The sequence below is a fragment of the Macaca nemestrina genome, chromosome 20 (assembly GCF_043159975.1).
Source record: "Macaca nemestrina isolate mMacNem1 chromosome 20, mMacNem.hap1, whole genome shotgun sequence".
NCBI lineage: Eukaryota > Metazoa > Chordata > Mammalia > Primates > Cercopithecidae > Macaca > Macaca nemestrina.
The window spans coordinates 56,085,993-56,099,722 of NC_092144.1; the positions used below are offsets into that span (position 1 = coordinate 56,085,993).

Here is a 13,730-nt window from a genome sequence, read left to right on the forward strand (position 1 = left end):
CGCACTCCCGATCCCGCGCAGCCCCACGGCGGACGTCGCGCCAGACTCGAGACGGCACCCGCGCCCCAGGCCCACCCTTTTTTTTTTCAGTAACTTGCCCAAGTTCACATCTTTTATTTATTTTTTTTTAAGGCAAAGCACCTGCAGGTCAAGCCCCGCCCTGTCCCCCAGCCCCGCATCCCCGTCCCATCCCCCTTCCCCACCCCCAGCCCCGTCAGCTGTTCCCCTTGGCCTCGGGTTCCCTGGCATCCTCGGCAGCCGGGCTGGGGGTCTTCACGACATCTTCTCCAATAGGTGCCAGGGTCTGGGGGCTCCGCTCCTCCTTAGAGGTCAGCCCGCCCGCTGCTGTCTCCTGGTGACCGAGGAAGGAAAGGGGAGCCGGTTGGATGGTGTGGTCCCCTCCATGCTCCCATTCAGGCCCTGTCCCGATGCCCGTCCCCCACCTTCACCCCGGCCCAGCTCCGGCTTCCTCCTTCGCAGCAAAGGCTGCTCTCCCTACCTTGGATAGGGGGCCCTCGAGACTAGAGTCCAACAGCGCGGCCTCGGTCAGCCCTGAGTCGTCATCCATGCTGATGAAAATGCCCGGGGTCTCGCACTCAGGCCCCTCCTCCCGGAAATCCATGGCTTCCTCAGACGGGGGCGGGCCCGGCCGGGCCGAGGGAGAGAGAGAGGAGGAGGAAGAAGAGGGGGCTCCCACTCCTCCCGGCTTCAGCTTCTGCTCCTCCTCCAGCTGCCGCTTTAAGGCCTTCTCCTGGGCCAGCCGCAGGCCAATGAGGTCCTGCGGGGGCCGGGGGGCCGGGCCCGGGGCCAAGGCCAGAGGCTCCAGGTCGTCCTGAGGGTGGGGAGGGCCACACAGAAGCTCAGAGGTGGGTGGCTCAGAGGACGGCGGGAAAGAGAAGGAACCACCCTGAGGTGGTCTTTGAGTTCACCAAGGGCATGGGGAGGAAGGGGCAGTTGTCTCCCAGACCCCCAACTCCCTTCCAGCAGGCGCATCCCCTGGGAGACGGGTGGCTCACAGCAGGGGTGGCCATGGTGAGCCATGCTGGCTTGGGGTATGGGGTGGGAGTCTGAGGATCCAGATGGGTGGGCTGCAGGGCCCTCACCTCCTCCAAGGGCCCTGCAGGCGCTTCCTTGGCCTCTGGCTCCTGCTTGCCGCTGGCCTCCAAGATGGTCATGATGGAGTTAGGGATATGAGCTTGCTGGGTGGAGAGCAGGAAGGGGGCGCTGGGGACAGCTCTGGCACAGAGACCCCACTTGCACACCTCAGGTCCTGGGGCCCTAACCCTCCAGAGCTCCTAGCAGTGCAGGGCCTTTTGTATCCACCTCCATCCAGTCCCCACCAACCGGAGGGACCCAGGGGGCCGCCCACCGCACACCCGGGGTGGGGGGAAGGGGTACCTGGTGGGGGGTGAAGGAGCGGACATGGGCCAGCAGAGGCTCCCGGAGCTCAGGGCACTTGTCAAAGACGGCTCCCAGCTGCTGGGGCGGCAGCTGCAGGATGACCTGGAAGCTCTGGGGCTTGGTGCGCTGGCAGCACTTGATGAAGCCCTCCCACACTTTGGGGTACTTCCACACCTGAACCAGGGAGGGAGGGAGCTGTCGGGAGGGGCACACAGGCAGTCCCCCCGCCTTGACACTGGGAGAAAGACCTTGCCAAGACCATGCCCAAATCCCACCATCCAAGATTCCTCTGGATGGGCCACAAGCAGCCCTGACCTCCCTCCAGAGGCCTTTGTCTTCCCGATCCAGTGGGCTGGACCATGAGGGCAACTTGGGAAGGGGGTGGAAGAAAACTCAGAGCCGCCTTTTACCAGAGCTACCCCTGGGCCAGGCCTAGGCTAAGTGCTGCGGGAGCACGTCTCATGACATTCCCACGGTAGTCTCCAGGGGGCGACATTAGCCCTGCTAAACAGCGGAGGTCAATGCCGGTGCCAGGACCTGTCCCGGGTCACATGTACATTCTCACGGCAGCCTCCAGGGGGCGACATTAGCCCTGCGGGATTTGGTTTTTTGTTCCATCACGTTATTATTATTTTTTTTTGAGACACGGTCTTCATCTGTCGCCCAGGCTAGAGTGCAGTGAGTGGCGCGTTTCTTCCTTACTGCAGCCCCAAACTCCTGGGCTCAAGCAGTCCTCCTGCCTCGGCCGCCCAAGAAGTTGCATTACAGGTGTGGGCCATCACACCTGGCCTCATTGTCGTATTTCTAAAGCCCAAATTTCTAGCACTTCTTAAAAAACTGGACCATTTTTCAGCTCGGGGATGCATCCTGGCCGGGCACACAGCAGTGGAGGGTAAGCAGCAGCCATGCCTCTCCTGGGTGCACACCCCTTGAGGGTTACCATAGCTCCTACCACCCAGCTGCCCTCCCTCATCACCTGGGAGCTGGCCCAGTCATAGACCCTGGAACTCCGCTATTTTCTTGGCAAGGAGGCAGAGCAGAGCCTGCCATCCTCCACCAGGCTCCCTCTGGGGTCAGGGGAAGGGGAGGGCAAGCAGGATAGAAGCCTGCTGGTTAGGTCTGCTGCCGTCTGCAGCCTGGGGGCGGGGTGGCCGGGGGTGGGTTACCTGCTTCATGATGAGGCGGGACAAGATGTTCATGACGAAGCCCCCCAGGCGGGGGTACATGGTCAGGGACTGGATGACGGTCCTCATGAGCAGCATGGGCAGGGGGCTCTGCTCCATCAGCTGCTGCATCACCACGGCCAGCACCTCTGACGTGTACACGTTCCGCTCCGCAAAGCACAGGTTGGTGGCTGCGAGGAGGCGGAGAGTGGGCCTGTCCTCTCTGCCCAGCTGCCCCCTGGGAGGTGGGAGCCCTGGCCCTGCTGTCTGCCCGTGTGAGGGGAAGACTTCTAAAACCTTGACTTCTAAAGCCCCTGAGGGAGACAGGAAACTCCCCCCACCCAGCAGAAGGCACACTGCAGCCCTGCCCTTGGAAAACCTGCGGGCTTCATTCAAGGGAGAAGACATCCAACTCCAGGAAGCCCCAAAATGGGTAGAACAGGGAACCCATGGCCCCTCACTTGGAGGACGACCTTGGGAAAGATGTGTTGCTAAGCCCTGGGGGAGTGGCAGGGCCCCCCAACCCTGCCAGGGAGGGAAGGCAGCTATTGGCTTCTACCAGCCCCTCCAGAGAGAACAGCAGTCCACAGACCAGCTTGTCAGAGGGCCAAGGGACTGCCCACTCGGTCCTGACAAGGGTACAGGGCTTGCGCTGGTGCTGGGAAGATGGGGGGGGGGTGCCAGGCAAAGGGCTGCGTGGGGGTTATGAGCACAATCAGTAGAGTAATAGTGAAGGGAGGGACAAGAGGCGGCTGGGGCCGGGGCATACGATGAGCTCAACACCCAGTGCCACTACCAGGAGGACCCAGAGGGTTGGCACAGCACGAGCATCCTCGAAGGCAGGCCCTGGGGGTCTGTTCCCCAGTAGGTGGCCATGCCCCAATCCACTGTGCTAATGGGAGGCCCCAGGAGCTGCCTTTGAAGCCCTTCCCCAAACACCACTTGCCATGTGAATGTCAACCAGGAAGTCTTTATTGAGCCAGAAGAACACCCCAACCCCCCAAATCCTTGAGGCTAACAGAGAACAGGGATGGGGTCTCTAAGGGAGGGGGAGGTGTAGACAGGTGGGAGGAGGCTGAATGGGAAGAGAGTGGAGGCAAGGGCCTGGCAGAAACCGAGGAAGCCCCTGCTCCTCCTCAGGGCCAGGTGGTCACTGGTCCTGCCCTCTCAACCACCTAAAGGCTCCAGAATCAGCCCTCCCCTTCTCCTTCCCTGTCAGCTTTGCCCTGGCCCCCAACCTGGGCCTCCCCTGAGCCTCTGATCCATTCTCCATACAGCAGCCTGAAGGGTGCTTTGGAAAGCTCAGACCTGACTCCCCTCCCAGAGACCCTCAAGAAACAAGGCCAAATTCCCACCACAGCCTGCGAGACTCCTGTGGGCACACCCCAGGGGCGCCTTTCCTGATGGCGACAGCCTGACCTCCTCTCTTGACCAGGCCCCCTCTTTCGTCTACTAGGTCCAGAACCAGCCAGCGAGCACCTCCCTCAGTCCCTGCAGTCTCCTGCTGCTGCCGCCTACTCAGCCTTCCTTGGTCTCAGCCCGAGTGTCCCCTTTTTTGGGAAGTCTTCCCTGATGTCCCACACCCAGGCTGGGTTATGTGGCCCCTCTGGGCTGCCCAGTCCCACGCCACCCCTCAGTTGTTACTGGCCAGGGACTTCTTGTCTCTTTCCCTGGACTGTAAGCCCTGGAGGGACAGGGCTAGGGCTGTCCTTCCTGTGTCCCCAGCACCACCCAGGATGGATACGGGTGAGCAGAGGTGCTGAGTTTTCTTAATGCTGGACTACCAGCAGTGGGTCTAGTTATAGACAAGTTCCCCAGAGGAACAGGGTGGTCTATGGGGGAGTGAACAGTGCACAACAAAAGGACTGTACTTTGTGATCTGGAGCTTAGAGTGCAACCAGAAAGAATTCTGGTGCCCGAGGAGAAAAACGTGGGCTGGGTCTGGGGACACCAGCTGGAAGGTTGTCTAGCCTGCAGTGTGCAGGCCTGGCTGTGTTGGAAGAAAAGGGTAGGGTGGTATAGGGTAGGCCCCCGCTGACCCTTCCAGGGGCCTGGCTCTTGGTGGCCTGTGTGGCCTCCGGCAAGGCCCTTTCTTCTGGGCCTAGGATCCTCAGGGCTTCTAATCTGGGTCCACAAATGGTCTTGGGGTGTGTGTGTGTATGTGTGAACCCCCTCGAACTGTATGCAATTCATATGAGCATACTGTCCTGGGAATGGGCTAGAACTTTCCTCAGATCACCAAAGGGGGCAGGGAACGTGAAGACCACAGCCCTCGCCTATGAGCCTGGAGATCTTTCCTCCCTGCGGGTCTCCCACGAGAGGCCTTGGGGTATCCTGGGTTTTAATGCGGGTTTGATATTTCCGTAAGCTCCTCTCTTGACCTTAAAAGTTTCTGAGAAAACTTGCAGAGGGGCCGGGCGCGGTGGCTCAAGCCTGTAATCCCAGCACTTTGGGAGGCCGAGACGGGTGGATCACGAGGTCAGGAGATCGAGACCATCCTGGTGAACACAGTGAAACCCCGTCTCTAATAAAACTATAAAAATCTAGCCGGGCGAGGTGGCGGGCACCTGTAGTCCCAGCTACTCGGGAGGCTGAGGCAGGAGAATGGCGTGAACCCGGGAGGCGGAGCTTGCAGTGAACTGAGATCCGGCCACTGCACTCCAGCCTGGGCGACAGAGCGAGACTCCGTCTCAAAAAAAAAAAAAGAAAACTTGCAGAGGAAGGTTAGGAAGTAAGTCACTGAAACACCGTTTCAAGCTAGAACAGGAAAGTAAGCGGCACAGAGAGGAAGCCCTTTCCTGTCTGAGGGTGAGAAGAGAAGTCAAAGGACAGCAGTCTTCTGAGTAGAGAGGGCGACAGTGAGGGTGTCCAGCCCCGTGGGACAGGATGGCTCCTGGCCCAGAAACCTCGCTCAGGAGGAGTGGAGGGGCAGGCGCTCTTAGGGGAGGTGGTCCTCCGTCGCGGAACCGGCAGAGCTGGGATTCCCACCCAGGTCCGTTTAACTTCAGATTCTGTTTTTTCCACTACACCACTTAGCTTCTGCGCGGCCCTGAGTAAGTCACCTAACCTCTCTGGAGCCTCCATTTCCTGTCTACACAATGGAAATGAACATACTCACCAAGTGGCGGACCAGCAGGCTCAGGTCTGTAGGCCTTCAGGGAGAGCCCAGCGCAGAGTGCTCAGTGAGTGGGGGGCCATCGTGAGCCAGTCAGTTCGTCGCCAACCCTGCCGCCCTGGAGGCAAGCTCTCCTGCCTCATCTACCCTAGGCCACAAGTGCCATGGAGCCCTGGGTCTGCCCTGCTGCTGCGCCTCTAAGCCTCTGATTACCACTCATGGTGCGCCCTGCTTCCTTCTATTCCTCGGGGCTAGGGGTGGGGCTACCCCTGACTGCTTTAGGCCCACTCTGTACCAGTGCACAGCAGGTACATCAGAGTGCCTTAGACAGAGGCAGAAAAAGTTGGGTTGTAAAGGGTAAAACCTGGGAGGAAGGAAGGAAAAGAAGGAGGGAGGGAGGGAGGAGGAGGCAGGTAAAGGAGGGAGGGAGGTGGCTCTCCAGAGCTCTGAGGTGGGGCTGTGAGTGGCAGTCTTTGACTTGGCAGATTCCAGTGGGGGCATGTAGGTGACTGAGGTCCTGCCCCTGGCATTGCAGGGGCCAGGCCACTGGAGTTGGGGGAAGCACCTCACCTTTGATGATGGATTTCATGTCGCACTTCACGGAGTCGATGTTGTGTAATGCGATCAGGAGCTCTCCAGGGTTCAGTGGGGACAAGGCTGAGTTTCCCTCACCTGCAGCGGGTGGGAGAAAGGGTGGGGGAGACAGTACGGATGCATAAGAGATGGGTCTGAGTTCCCCAGATCGGGGCAGCTGGGAGCAAAGATGAGGTGCCCTCTGCTTTCAGGGCTGAAACAGGGGAAGTCACTGACAACATAAAAAGGGGACACCGAAGGTAGCAGCAGCCCTCGGGCAGCCTACGGTTGCCACCGTGTGCTCCTCCCCATCCTGGGCTCCCACCCTGGGTAGTGTGTGGCACGGCTGGGTCTCTCTGCCTCCGGGCTGTGCACCCGCGAGGGTAGGGTAGGACCACCTCATTGTGTGGTCCCCAACAGACTCTAACGCGGCACAGGGGCTCATGGGCATTTGCGGCACAGGACAAGATGAAGCCAGGCTGCAGCCTTCCACAGTGGCTGGAGCCTTCAGCTGTGTGGGGCCTGGAGCCTTCAGCTGTGTGGGGCCTGGGGGAGTGGAGGGAGGAGGCTGGTGGGGTGGCTCTTTGCTGCTGCTCTTTTGATGGTCCCAGAGCCATCTATGTGTGTGTTTTAAAGCACCAGGGTCTGTCTGCGTGGAACAGACATCCTCCATTCTGTCTTTAACTCCAACCACTGGGGTGAGGGGCGAAGAATCCCTTCTACTTTACTTGCTAGTTTTTCTAAGTTGAAAGTTTTGTTTCTTTTTGACTGTGTCAAAACAAAATGCCCCTAGCCCACAGCTTGAGGGATTCAGGCAAGATCTGAGGAGGGGCCAGACTACAGCCGGGCCTGAGAGGGGCTGCGGTGTGGCCAGATCCCAGAAGGGGAGACGCTGCTGGAGCCTCCGGCCCCAGCTCCACAGTCTTGTCCCTGCTGTGAATGAAACCATCATCCAAGCATCCCGGAGGATGGCCTGGGAGCTCCGGGACACATGGAAATGGCCAGTACAGCTGGTGTCCCAGGGAGCAGGATGTGGCCCCTCTCCCCGAGGGGGGCGCCTGCAGCTTGCCTCCTGCCCCAGCACCTGGATGGGTGGGCCTCCTGGTGGGGAGGAGGCTGCATCACCTACCATGCTGGGTGCCCAGCAGGCGGTTGAAGACTTCCTTCACCACGATGGGGTTGAGTTTGATGAGTTTAGGCAGGGCCTGGATCACCTCTTTCTACAGGGAGAGGGCGGTGGGGTGGGGGTTAAGTCAGATACACCCTCACTTCCCTTCTAGACAAGCCACCCCTTCTGCTCGCCCTGGGGAGCTGAGGGCAAGCTCTGGCTCACTGAGCCCCTCCTACCCTCACCACACCCTCAGGACAGAGCTTTCTCCCCAGCTCTCACCCCATCTGAGTCCCTTGCATGTCACATCCTAATCCTTGTCTCACAGAGAAGAAAAGCGAGTCTCAAAGAGGGGAAGGGACCCGCTTGAGGTAGAGGAGGAAGCAGCAGAGCCACGGGCACCCGGGTGCCCATGCAAATGAGTCCAGGAGCTGCTCTGCATTTCCAGGGTACACAGGTGCCAGCGGCTTCCACGACTTCTGACCACAGACAAGGTGTCTTCTGCCCTCTGCTATGTGCCTCTCGCTCAACCGCTTCTGCAACGTGCTGCCCTGCCCCTCCCGGTCCCACATGTCCCAGGTAGCAGGGACAGACGGGCCTCCGGCTCCATACCTTCTCCAGCCCATTGAGCACCGGGATGAGGAAGCGGACGTCTGGCAGTCGCTTGTGGTAGAGATCCCGGACCCGCTTCACCAGCTCCGGGGAGGGTGGGACTGCATGGAAGCAGCAGGAGGCACCGAGTTGGAGGCAGAGGGGAGCGTGGGGGAGGGTGGGCACCCAGGAAAGAGAAGCAGGCGGGTGTGAGGGAATGTATGGCAACTTCACAGCAGAACTTTTCACCCTTGGCTGCTCACGTGCAATTAGCACCACACTGTTCCAGATGGAGAAACTGAGGCCCTAGGACAGGCAAAGACCCACAAGAGGTACGACCATCTGGGGACCCAGTGGCTCGGATTCCCAGGACCCGGGGAAGGCTAAGGAAAGGGAGGAAAGCATGAAAGGTGGGGGTCTCCAGGGTCACCTTTGTCTGTGAGGCTGTGCAGACATCGTGTGACCAGTGTCTCTGCCCCCTTGGGACAGTTTTCCACCAGCAGGAGCAGCTCCGGGGAGTTCATGCCCATTCCTCGGATCTAGAGGCAGAGACAGGGATGACCACACCCAGGGTGAGAGCTTAGGGAAGGCTCAGGTGCTGCCGGCAGGGTGGCTGCGGGAAATGCTGGGGCTCAGGGTGAGACTGGTGACAGGGTTTGGAGGGTGGGGGAAAGGTAGGGAAGGGTGGGAGAGGTCAGAGAAACCTCGGCCTCTCCCTGCAGCCTCTCCGGATGTGGCCTGCTCCAGCTCCCAGCCCTGGCTGGGCTGTCCTCCAGCAGGCCACTCCTGTGTGGCTCAGACCTGACCTGACCTCGAATGCCTACCCTGTGCTTCACTCACTGGTAAAGATGTTTCTGGCTCCACCCACACCCAGCCGCTTCGTGACTTGGTTTCTCATGCGCAGCTGGCTTGGCTGTGAGCCCAGACCAGGCTCCACCTGCTGCTGCTTCCTGAGCCTGCCCCATGGTGAACGCCAAACACAGGAGCTGCGGCCAGGCTCCACCTTCACCCAGGAACGTTTACGCTCCTGACTAAAACCGAATGTCTCTGCCCTCGGGAAGCTCACAGCCCCACAGGATCACTTTTCTGCAAAGTGAGATCACTTTTCCACAGTTGGCTCACCTTGGGAATGGGGCTAAAAATGTTTCCTCCTGACTACAAGCCTGTTATCCCCATTTTCCAGGTAAGGGCCCCACTGAACCCAAATGGCAGATAGGTGGGGATTAACATACAGTTCTCTCTCCCATTTATCATGAAAATGTTCGGTAATCCAAAAATGTCAGGGGCAGAAAGAAAAAAAGTGGTTTCAAACCCTGCTGCAAACTGAAGTGCAGACCTTCTAATCTCAGGTGACAGTCTGTCACTGAGCTGCTTCTCCTGTGGGCAGCCCTGTGGCTCCAGAGAGAGAGGTGGGAAGGACTTATGTCTATGTAATGACAGCTAAAGAGTCCCATTAGCAACACCGGGAAGGTCAGCTCATAAACAGTGACAGTGACACAGAGGTTTATGTGCCTGAGTTCATGGACTCCTTGCATCAGCGTGGAGGGACTGGAATGTCTTCCCTAGTTTTACTGACAGGCCCGAGGTCGCAGTGAGAAAGTGACAAGTGAACACGAGCCCAGCTCTATCCAGCTCTAGGCTCCTAACTGCTGAGCCACTCTGACGTTTCCTCAGGAACTGATGAGTGACATGCGGACCGCCCGCAAGCTACACAGCCTGGGTCGACCCGGGGTGACCACCCTTTGGGCTTGGCACACTCTGAGGTGGAGCAGGTTGGGGAAGAGCTGGAGCTGGGGACATAGCCCTGCCTGTGGGTGGGCAGGGCCTGGTGGGCTCAGGGGCCTCACCGGCTGCTCGATGACCCTCAGCACCGTCCGCTTGATGTCGGCGATGGCTTCAGTGTACACGGCCGCCAGCTCGTGGATCAGCTTGTGGTTCTGAGGCAGGAGAGCCAGGTAGAGGTAGAGACACTGCTTCACTGTCTCCTCCGTCCAGGGCGCTGCCACCTCTGACAGGGCAGGAGCGGCATCGGATTGGCCCACACTCTTCTCCAACCCCCTCGGACCCTCAGTAACTGTCCCTTCTTGGGCAGTGGAGCCAGGGAGGGCAGAGAAGGGAGCCGGGGCTGGGGAGCTAATTGTTCTAGGGCAGGGAAATGGGGTGGGACCAGGACTTCCTACCTCCAGCCTTCCCCGACTGCCAACACACAAGGCAATTAGAAGGATCTTTGAGTGCGATCCTGACCCTGTCCCTCTCCATCTCCAAGCCCAGCCACGCCCTGTAGCCTCAAAATAAACCCCCGGCTCGCTGCCTCCCAGTGGCTGCCAGGTGTTGCATGGGGTGGCCCCGGCCTGCTGCTGCCCTGCTGCCCTCCATGGTGGTCACACACCCCTTCTAACAGTCCCGAAGGCCCTGGTCTCTTTGCCTTTGCATCCGCCCTCCTTTCTGCCTGGTCCACAGCACCTGCTCAGACTCTGGGCCTCCCGAAGGCTGTGCGTCTCCTGGGAATGCTTCCTGGCACCTGGGCCAGGCCTCCCGTGCTGCCCTATCATGGCCCCAAGACTTCCCATTTAAGGGTCCATTTACTCGGGGTCTGAGTCTACCTGTCTGTAATCCTGGGGGACCCAAGGCTCTGCTGAGGGAACCTGCCTGAGATGACCCTGCCTGGTCCTTCCTGGGGCCCCACCGATGGCTGGCTCTCCTCGTCCGCCAGATCTCTCTCCCTGACCCCCTAGGCTAGGTCAGATGCCCCTACCCTGACTCCCACAGCCCCCAGGTGGCTGTCCCAGCCCTGCCCGTTCCCGTCACTGGTGTCCGGGTGGCTTCCCCACTCAGCCCCTCTGCTCGCAGCGACCAGAGCGCAGACACAGCAGCACTCAATATGCATCTGATGACCTGCGCCCAACCTGTGTCTTTGTCAGCTCCAAACAGCACAGACGGTGGGTTGGGGTGCACCAGGAGCTGCAGGTAGTTGAGGGCAAATTTCTCCACATACTCCCGCAGCTGCTCCTTCTCATACATGCGTTTGATGAACAGCAGGGCCTGGGAGCGCACCTGAGGAGGAAGATGGAGAAGGGCAGGGTCAGGGAAGAGGGAAGAGGAAGAACAGCTATTCCTGCGAGTGTGGCAACACTCATGTGAAAACAGACCCGAGCCTGAGAAGGGGCAGCCCAGCTGCTACCAGGGCCCAGAGCTGGTCCCCAGCGCAGGAGGCAGATATCCCGGCCAGGGCCGGACCCACAGCACCACCTCGCTGCCTGCCTCTCCAGCCCATCTGCCCGTCTCTCCAGCCCATCTGCCCGTCACTGCTCCTTGCCTTGCTCACCAAGCTCCAAGCAGAGGGAGATCTCAGTTCCTTAAAAGTGCCACTCCCTGCCAAGTCTCCCTAGAACGCCTACTGCCAGCTAAACACTGTTTCACTCAGATATTATCTGCCGGGACCTGTGAGGGTAGGGGCTGGTCCTGGGCACTCTGATCCCAGCAGCGGCACAGGGCCAAGGCCAGGGCCAGGGCCAGGGCCAGGGGTGTGCAATGAAGGTCTGCTGAATGAATAAACATGCTGCCAGGCAGGGGCTGGGGCAAAAGGCTGCAGGCAAGGATGGGTCAAGGGCGCTCTCAACCACAGCATGTGCACATTTGTCCCCTCGTCTAGAGCATACCCAGCTATTCATTTTCCAGGTCTCGGCCCACATGTCCCCTTCTTGAAGGAAGCTTTCCTTGAAACACCTCCCCTGCCCACCCCACCACGAGATGGTCAGCCCCTCCCTCCCCAGGGCTCCGCAGCTGCACACTGCTCTGCTCAGCTGCTGAGCATGCTGGGTCCTCACTGCTGGCTGAGGCCACACTGGCTCCCCTGCTGGGCAATGCCCTCAGGCCCCAGCACAGGACTGGGCTGCACGAGGAGCCTGTGCTGGCCACCACAGGCGGACTAAGAACGAGTTGGTTCCTCAGGATACAGGTGGCCTCTGCAAACTGCAGGCTGAGGGCAGCCAGGAAGTGGAGCAGGGGATCACCTTGTCCTTCTCATGGGAGCTGAGGTCGAGAAGGACATGCAGGTACTGGAACTGGCGGGACGGGCGCTTGAAGATCAGGTCTCGAAGCGTGGACATGCCCAGGTAGGTGCGACTCTGCAGCAAGAGGAAAGGGACCTGAGCTCAGCCCACCTGACTGTGCCTTTGGGCTCTCTCTCCTGACTGCCTCTGACAAAACGGCCCGGTCCCTCACGAAACCCCTTGCCACAAGGTTTAGGCTGTGTGCCCTTCAGAATCCTCAGGGGAGAGCCCTGTCCCTTGGCCCAGGCTGCAGTGACCAGGGCCTGTCCTCACCTCATCCTCGCAGTACTTGCGGATCACCTCCAGGGCACTCTCTGTGATGAGGGGCGCCTCCAGCACAACCTTGGTGAAGATCCTGCCAGAGATGGAGGGAGGGCCATGGCTGCAGAGGAAAAGGCCGCCTGGCTCCCAGGCCCTACTGAATTGTAGGAGCTCAGGGCCAGCAGGCCCTCCCTCAGGGGTTGCTTGTTCAAGCCCCTGGTTATAAAGCTTTGGAAGTGAAAAAACCAGGGTTCAAAAGCTGCCGGCTGGATGATCTAGGCAGAGGCTGCACCTCTCTGAAACTCATTTCTTCCTTTTGCCAAACAGGGATTCCTAACTTTATTCATTGAACATAAAAATGGGAGGGAATGACGGCGGGTGGAGAAGGGTGTGGGTATTTTAGATATGGTGGCCTCAAAAGGCTGCTTCAAAGTTACATTTGAGTATACTGGTAGATGAGAAGGAGCCAACCACACACAGAGTTGAGGGAAGGGCATTCCAGGCAGACAGAACAGGAAGCACTAGTGCCCTGAACTTGGCACACTCGAGGAACAGACAGAAGGCCAATGTGGCTAATGTTCGGGGAGTAAAGCCAAAGAGAGTGAATAACATAACGCCTCACTGGTCACAGTAAGGAGGCTGTGCTTTATCCTAAGAGCAATGGAGAACCATGGAAGGTTCTTCGTGGGGAAGTAATAAAAGGATTTATATAACAAAGTGTTCCCGGAGCTGCTGTGTGGAGGACAGATGAGTAAGCTGGAGGCCACGGACAGGGAGGAAGCTACAGAACCAACTCAGGTAGGAAATGGGGTGTAGAGAAGTCTATCTCCAGGCCCATGGGTGAGTACTGTTATTTACAGATGGGAAAATGACACACAGGGGGAGTGACAAAGCCACTCAAACCATGCTCAGAGCAAGTGGCAGAGCTGGGGAACAGCTCAGGGAGTGCGACCTGCAGCTCACATGCAAAACTACAACCTTGAACGTGCCTCCAGAGGGGGAAGCAGGAGAGAAGACTTGGGATGGACTCGAGAAGGACTGACTCGGGGGGTGATGAAGAGGGAGGTGGTCAGAATCAGAAAGGGAGAGCAGCACCAGAAGAGGGGGCCTCGTGGGGACAGGAGGGTGCAGGGTCAGCCCCCTCACCCATCCTTCTGGTCTGGTTTCTCCTGCAGGCCGGACAGCAGGCGGATAAGGCAGTCCTCATACTTGTCCAGGGAGCCTGAGGCACCCGCGGCCAGATAGGCGTTGTACTCCTGGTAGAGCCAGGCGAAGGCCAGGTCCAGGCGGGCCCGCACATCCTCCAGGATGAAGGACAGGACCTCCGCCTTCAGGCCCGAGTTGAACTGTGTCACCAGGCTGGCCAGGATCTTTATGCGGACCTGGTGGGAGGGCGAGCCAGCATGTCAGTGTAGGGTGGGCAATCCAGGGACTCTGCATTGGTGCCCTGCGACTCCTCCCACCCA

General features: G+C 59.3%; 1 protein-coding gene across 3 annotated transcripts in view; it reads right to left on the minus strand.

Moving 5' to 3' along the window:
• Positions 1-73: 73 nt before the first annotated feature.
• The window catches only part of LOC105478561 (symplekin scaffold protein), a 50,838-nt gene continuing 37,181 nt past the window's right edge, over positions 74-13,730 (minus strand). For 2 of the 3 annotated variants that reach the window (XM_011735999.2, XM_071087170.1), the window contains 14 exons: positions 13,411-13,646; positions 12,277-12,358; positions 11,965-12,078; positions 10,858-11,005; positions 9,799-9,959; positions 8,382-8,490; positions 7,973-8,073; positions 7,382-7,472; positions 6,250-6,351; positions 2,568-2,755; positions 1,399-1,575; positions 1,104-1,199; positions 500-832; positions 74-352 (listed from right to left, as the gene is read on the minus strand). In XM_011735999.2, the coding sequence (XP_011734301.1) occupies positions 215-352; positions 500-832; positions 1,104-1,199; positions 1,399-1,575; positions 2,568-2,755; positions 6,250-6,351; positions 7,382-7,472; positions 7,973-8,073; positions 8,382-8,490; positions 9,799-9,959; positions 10,858-11,005; positions 11,965-12,078; positions 12,277-12,358; positions 13,411-13,646 (2,076 nt within the window). In that variant the 3' untranslated portion in view covers positions 74-214. The remainder of the gene's footprint in view (positions 353-499; positions 833-1,103; positions 1,200-1,398; positions 1,576-2,567; positions 2,756-6,249; positions 6,352-7,381; positions 7,473-7,972; positions 8,074-8,381; positions 8,491-9,798; positions 9,960-10,857; positions 11,006-11,964; positions 12,079-12,276; positions 12,359-13,410; positions 13,647-13,730) is intronic. The other variant, XM_011736000.2, reaches the window with a different exon arrangement.